A 7,282-nucleotide genomic window follows, 5' to 3' on the forward strand; every position below is an offset into this window, starting at 1 on the left:
GAAAAAAGTACTTAAAAATTTATTTGTGAGACATAAATTTATTCCACTGAAATAAATGTTTTATTTAAATACGGCGAAATAAAGATTTATTTGTAGCAAATAACTCATTTATTTTATTTTTGAAATAAGTTTTATTAATTGCAAATAATTCTTTATTTCTTCGCTATAAGTATTTAATTGTCATTATTAAATTTGTTTCAATCTTTATAAATCGATATATTTGTAGCAAATAAATTATGTTTAGCGCAATAATAGCATTTATTTCTTTTCAAATTTATTTTATTTGAATTGAAAATATATTTTGTACTATTAAAATAAATATTTATTTGAATATATTTTAAAACATTTTTCTTATAGAAATTTAATATTGGAAATATTAAATTGATTAGCAATTAATTATTTATTTTGAGTATAAAAATATATCGTTATTAAGAAAATAAATAATTAATCGCTAATCAGTTTAATACTTCCAATATTAAATTTCTACACACACACGCGCGCACACACACACACACACACACACACACACACACACACACACACACACACACACACACAAAACGCGCTCACGTTATCGAAAGGATTGAGGCACGTTGAAAATAATAATGTAAAAACCTTAATTTAATTTGCATATATATACAATATATATTTTACTGAGGTAAAAGAAAAGTACAAAATTATTTTCTTATTTTCGGAAAAGTTTACAATAAATATAGTTTTTCAAAATTTTCGAAACATATAACAATTATAAGGATTAAATTAAAATTTCAATTCCAAGAAATCCGGACTCATTTTTGCGCGTATCATATAAAGACAAAATAAGATAAGACTAAATAATTAAAACAAAATTATACAAACTTTGTAATTAATTTACTGCCATCAGCAGCGTAACTGATACTTCGAGTAATCAAAAGATTATTAAAATCGAGTTGTATAATTCCAACATTTGTTGTTAACCCGAATGATATTTCATATGCATATTTATGAGAATCCAAGCCAATATTTTCGCAATAATTATAAATAACATAAAACTGTTTAGAGTTATCAATAGCAATGTACTTAATTATTCCAAACTGTGGTTCGCTATATTCATTTTCATTCAGGCAGAATACAAATTTTGGTTTGTATGTAAAACCATTAATTTTAACCCAAGAAATTATATAGCAATCATCATTTTTAATGGAATGCTTTAGAAAACGATATTCAGGCAACTTTGAAATGTTACAAATATATTTACCAAAGTTTATTTTTGGATAAAAACCTTTTTGACTTAAAATGCGATGTGCAAACTTCAGTTGTAAGTTAAGACTTAATGTAAATACAATATTTATACGTGAGCTTACTAAACGTGCATTAATTTTGGATAATTTATGGAAAGCTTCAAATCTAATAGATGATAAATAGCGCAATGGACCAAAATCTTTTATTTTTCTCGTATAGTGTAGCAAATTATGAAATTTAGGTTTTAGTCGCTCATGGAATAATTCCATATATAGTTTATGATGATCAGCAATTAATCTTTGCAAAAGATGTAGTTCCTCAGTATTAATTTCAAAAGCTGTTACAATATGAATAATTTGTATTAGAAGTAGATACAAATGCCAGTATGGATCATCCTCCGGAACTTTATCACCAACTAAAATACCGAAATATGTTACAAGAGCTGACATTTCAGAAGAAGACATCACTAAAAAACCTTGCTTAAGATGATGTTCATTAATTGGTGGAATTGAGTTTCCAACATCTGTATTACATTTATGATTAAAATATTTGATTCTGCTATTTAATATTTTAAGAGAAAAATAGTTTTCTTTTATTAAAGAATTTATAATTTTGCACATGTCATATCTACAAACGCCTTCATACAAATCATGCATCACATCAAATGCAGCGTTTGTTATACAGTGAAAATTGGGTAATTCATTAAAAACACATTTTTCTTTGATACCGTAACTAAAATTTTTATAATCGTCTTCATAATTCAATATTGTTCTTAATAATTCCACATTTTCTTCAGACTGAGATGTCATTTCTAATTTAGAAGCTCGACATACACGGCAACAGAAATTAGCCGAAAATGATTTATTAAAACCAAGTAAATCGTTTAACCCTAAATTATCTCCTAATAGTGCAAGCAAAGAAAACAAAATTTGATATTCTTTATTATTTACGCATATAGTAATACCATAATTTTCTAAATAAATCAGTTCATTAATAATCGGTTTGAAAGACATTTTATTACCAAAGGTTTCACGATCCCCGCTATATACTAGTGCACCAAGAAAAATATTTTCTAAAGATGAAGCATAAACTTTTGGTATACCTGCAATTGTATAATATAGACCTCCTAATTTATGTATAGATGCTCTTGAGCCCAAGGGATTTCCCGTTTCGAAATCATCATAATATAATAACAAAGGCAGTATTATTTTATTATCAAATTTCGTAATTAAATTTTTCCATATATTTCCACAAAAAACACTAGATAAAGTTTTTTCTTCCGAAGATTCTGTTTCGATGTAACTTTTGATTGACATAAATATCTCAGGTAATTCTAAATATTGCTTTAGTGAATCCCGTAATGGAATAAATTGTCCTTCACACCTTTTTGATGTTACTGTTGTAAAATTGTTTTTATCTGTAGAATTATCAAACATTTCTCCTAGAAGAAATTTTTGCGGATGTACAAGCCATTTAGATTTTTTGAAAAATTGTAAACGTTTGTATTCTGTCGAATATTTCTCGAATGGCCTTATATCAAAGACATTATCAAGCACTTTACAAATATTACTATCATTAGAAAAAGATGTTTCAGATTGTAATTTACATTTAATGTACGATAGTAAATCTTGCACAAGTTGTGAACAATCATCAACTAAAATTTGCACAATATTCCTAGTAATTGAGCTGTTACTATATAACTTTGCAATAAATTTCAATATTGTATCATCGACTGTCTGTATATTTGTAACATTTCTATCATCGGCATTAGATTTGTTATTAATAATATTATTTAAATTAGTATTACTTGAAGACGCATCAGTAATATGAACAGTATTACTTGAAGATAATGAATCAGTATGAATAGTTGTAAATTGTTTAGTAAATGTAGGTAATGCATTACTATGACACAGTTCCTTATGTGAAGTATTAAAATGTTTCTTTAAAGATTCAATATTAATGTATTTCCTGAAACACGTAGGAAAACCACATTGAAAACTTTCTTCATAAGGATGAGTTGCCTTCATATGTTTTATTAAATTTTTGATACTTTGAAATTGTCTATGACAAATAGTACAAAGCATTTTTAAAAGAAAAAATTAATGCTTTTCATAAAATTATCAATAAACAAATAAAAAAATTTAATGTTTATAAACACTTAGTGTACACTTTAGAATACACTTTAGAATATGAAAACAAAAATTTAACATACTATATTGAAAATTGTAAAGTAACTATTTAGAAATTTTTTTAATCGCATCACAAATCACAGGAATTTTGTTATCTCCATGTAATTCTATATCAAAAACACTTCTCTGAAATAAATACCAGATGTGTTCTGCCGCTAGTGGATACTTCAAGTCCAAAATGATGAAAACCATAAAGCAAATTTCTACGGCTTTCCACAGTGTTTTAACCTTATAAGAGACGTTATCGATTCTGACAAAAATTGTTTCAATCTCTGTTAAAGAAGGTCCAACGATAAGAATAAAAGGTTGCAAAGTCAAATTAAATTTTTTAAGCCATTTCCTTTTTTTTTCTATTTCTTCTTCTATGTCACTAGGAATCTGAAATAATATAATACTTTTAATTTTTTTCTGAAAGAGAGAGAGAGAGAGAGAGAGAGAGAGAAAACTTTTAATTTATTTAGATTTTAAATACCTTAACATGAAGTATTACAGCTTCTTGTGATTCAACTTGAGTTGGTTTAAAAAAGTTTTTGCCAACTTTTGCTTTTGAAGATTTATTTGGCAAAAGTGAAAATAATAGATAAATTTTAATTAAAATTTTTGAATCTAAAACAAAAAATCATTATAACAAAACATTATAAGATACTAGAAACACATTAGTAGATATTTATGTAAATTATTCCATTCTTCATTACCATTTGGAATATTGCCATTTAACATGTCCAGTAATACTTTGTTGGAACAATCTAACTCTTTGCCTTTCAATTCCAACACAGCATCGAATAAAAAATGAAATTTTTCTTCAACATTTTTATGTTTTTCATTATATAACCGTAAGTAATCCTTTTCAATCTGTAATAAAAAAAGATACAAATTAAATTAAATAAATTTTAGCAAATAATATATTTGTCCAGATATTTTAATTAAATAACTATTGCAAATTTTACAAAACATGACTTTTCATTTTGATGACTTGTATCCTTTTCTTTGTTTGACCAATCACATTATAAGATACATTGTACCTATATACATATATGCTACAAATTAATTACCAATACATAGCCCTGTGAAAATGTTAAAATATTCCAATCGTCAAAGATTGAGGATAAATTTTGGTAAGTCGAATGGTCATGTAATAAACTTCTTCTCAGTTCAAATGATTTTTCCCAATGATGCAAAACTTCTTCCCAAGGTTCAAAATTATTTTTAAGCCAATAGCGACTCCGCTCTGCTTCCTCGCGATTATCTAACAAAAAATTACAAATAAAAAAATTGTTACAAATTACATACAGTACGGGACAAAATAAATCATACACCTTTCAAAAAATTGAATTCGTTAATGTAACTATTTAAAAAAAATATTATTTACTATTTTTAAAAAATAGTTACATTAATAAATTCAATTTTTTGAAAGGTGTATGATTTATTTTGTCCAGTATTGTATAAAATAAATTATAAAATGTTATTTACACGAACCTTCATTAACAATTTTTTCTTCATTAAAATTATGTGTTGATTTATTCAATGCAATCAATTGACATTTCCTTAAAAATGCTAACATATTTCGATTTTTATCAATTAGTTTTCCTTTTGCAATACCAGATTTCTCATTTTTTGAATCTTTCTTTCTTACTGGTGGACAATAATATATTTCCTTACATTCAGCCGGAAAGAGAGTAATTATATGATCCGCAATTTTGTTCAATATTTCATTGTTTAATTGAACACTGAAAAAGGAAGTATTGTTACAAAAGAAATAATATTATTTTTTATTACATTTCATTATATTTTTATTATATTTTTCTCATTATATTTGTTATTTTATTATATATTATAAATAATTTTGCAAAGGTGGATATTAACGTATTAACATATTTAGTAAAACAAATTTTCGAAAAAAAAATAGAAAAGAATAATGCATACTCTTGTATACATATACACCGAACATCTACAAGTATATAAATATACATTTGAAGTTTTTGAATATATGCTTACTTAATATTATTATCAAAAAAGTGGCAGATAATAATATTTGCCAAATACTGTTGACATCTTGGCGATAATCCACTCCTTGCATCGTATGAAGCTATAATAGCTTGTCCAGTTACTGTTTTTTGAAGCAATGCTTTTAAATCAAAGTTTTCTAACTATAAAAAAAGTGAATTGAAAACATATTTATAAAAAAATAGAAATATAGTATTAATAATTATATTGATTTTTTATCTTGTATTATAATATAAGATAAATGTATCAAATACATGAATCAATTATTGGACAATATAACAAAATAAAATGACAAACAATACAAAACAATATACTAACAATATATTAATTAATATACAATATATGATATGTAATAATATATGATAAATAGAGAATTAAACTATTCCGTATTGCATTTTGTATATTAATAAATTAATGTCTTGTATATTAATAAATAATATATATACAAAATGCTGTACGGAATAGTTTAATTCTTTATTTATCATATATTATTACATATCATATATTGAAACATGCATGTTATATGCAGTTTTTCTGAAACATTTCTTCATTTGTTCCTTATTATTATACTTTAAATATAACCATATTAGCAAATGGACACTTGTTATAATTAAAGTTCTGAAGAACTGTACATACCATATTGTCCACCGTTTCAATCCTCTGTTTCTTTTTCACTGGTTCATTATCAGAACTACAATTTAATATTACAATACTTTGAGTATCACAATTAGATGTTTTTAGAATGTTAGGTTCAATATGTTCTGTAGATGATTCACTATTTATTGATTCTTTATCAAAAGGGATTATTGCATCAAATATCTCTTGTGGCGAAAGAGCAAGTGTCAGAGATGGAGTCGCAGAAGGCGTCGAAACAGAAGCTACAGAAATGTGAGAAGAGGTTTCTGTTTCTTTGTCTGCATCATAATTAGAAAAATAATTTTGTAGTGCAATTCTTGCACCTATTGATGGTATAACATCACTTAATTCTGGACATCGATTAATAACCATGTATTTTAGAGTATCATACTTAATATCATTATCTAAAAATTGAAATTAATGATGATGATAATATAATAAGACAGATGATAATATAATAAGTATAAGACAAAAATAAGATATTGCATACTTACTTATTAGACTGTCACTCCAGCGTTCTAAATGCAACAATTTTAACACTTCTGCAACTTTATCTTCCATAGTGAAATACAATACAATTAAAAAGAAGCACGAGAAATAATTTATTGCTTCACTCAGCACACTACGCACGTGCTTGTGCATGCACACCGCAGCCATATTGGTTACGCATATCATAGAGTGGAAACCTTTAATTCAAAGAAATAAAGATTTGTTTCTAAGAAATAAATATCATTTGTCTATACAAATCAATCTTATTGTAACTAAATATTATTTGCTATAAAAAAATGTTAATTTGTCTCAAATAAATTTACTTTTTCAGCAAGAAATAAACGAAATTTTTTTTACAATTAATTAGAAAAATGAGATATACTTTACAGAAATACATATTTAATTATCACAATCAAATTTGTTTATTACAAATAAATATGGAGGGAAATGTCACAAATAACCATTTGCTTCTAAGAATTTCGATTTCTTTTTCTCAGTGTACATTCTAAATTCTCTAGTCTTATTTTTTTATAAAAACTACTTTAATTATCGGAATTGATTATGGTATATTCATATCGAAACGCGATAATTAGATGAAAATTTTACAGTAATCTCGTCTTTGGCGCGAGATGAACCACAAAAAGTTGTGCACGCAATTTTGTTCGATATTAGTTTATAAATTATCGACGTCAAGCGCGTTGTGGTTTCACAATTACGCTAAAATCCCCGTCGGTAGTGCGCAG

General features: G+C 25.7%; 1 protein-coding gene across 1 annotated transcript; it reads right to left on the reverse strand.

Annotated features, from left to right (window-relative positions):
* Window positions 1–101: 101 nt before the first annotated feature.
* LOC137001821 (uncharacterized) lies at window positions 102–7,025 on the reverse strand. The gene is made up of 8 exons (XM_067360996.1): window positions 6,545–7,025; window positions 6,051–6,454; window positions 5,406–5,557; window positions 4,887–5,137; window positions 4,463–4,656; window positions 4,106–4,262; window positions 3,883–4,016; window positions 102–3,788 (listed from the first exon to the last, which is right to left on the reverse strand). Exons 1-8 carry the CDS (start codon window positions 6,723–6,725, stop codon window positions 3,456–3,458), a joined length of 1,806 nt encoding a protein of 601 aa, XP_067217097.1. The 5' UTR covers window positions 6,726–7,025; the 3' UTR covers window positions 102–3,455.
* Window positions 7,026–7,282: the final 257 nt, after the last annotated feature.

Source organism: Linepithema humile, unplaced genomic scaffold (assembly GCF_040581485.1).
Source record: "Linepithema humile isolate Giens D197 unplaced genomic scaffold, Lhum_UNIL_v1.0 unplaced_1, whole genome shotgun sequence".
In the NCBI taxonomy this organism is placed as follows: Eukaryota; Metazoa; Arthropoda; class Insecta; order Hymenoptera; family Formicidae; genus Linepithema; species Linepithema humile.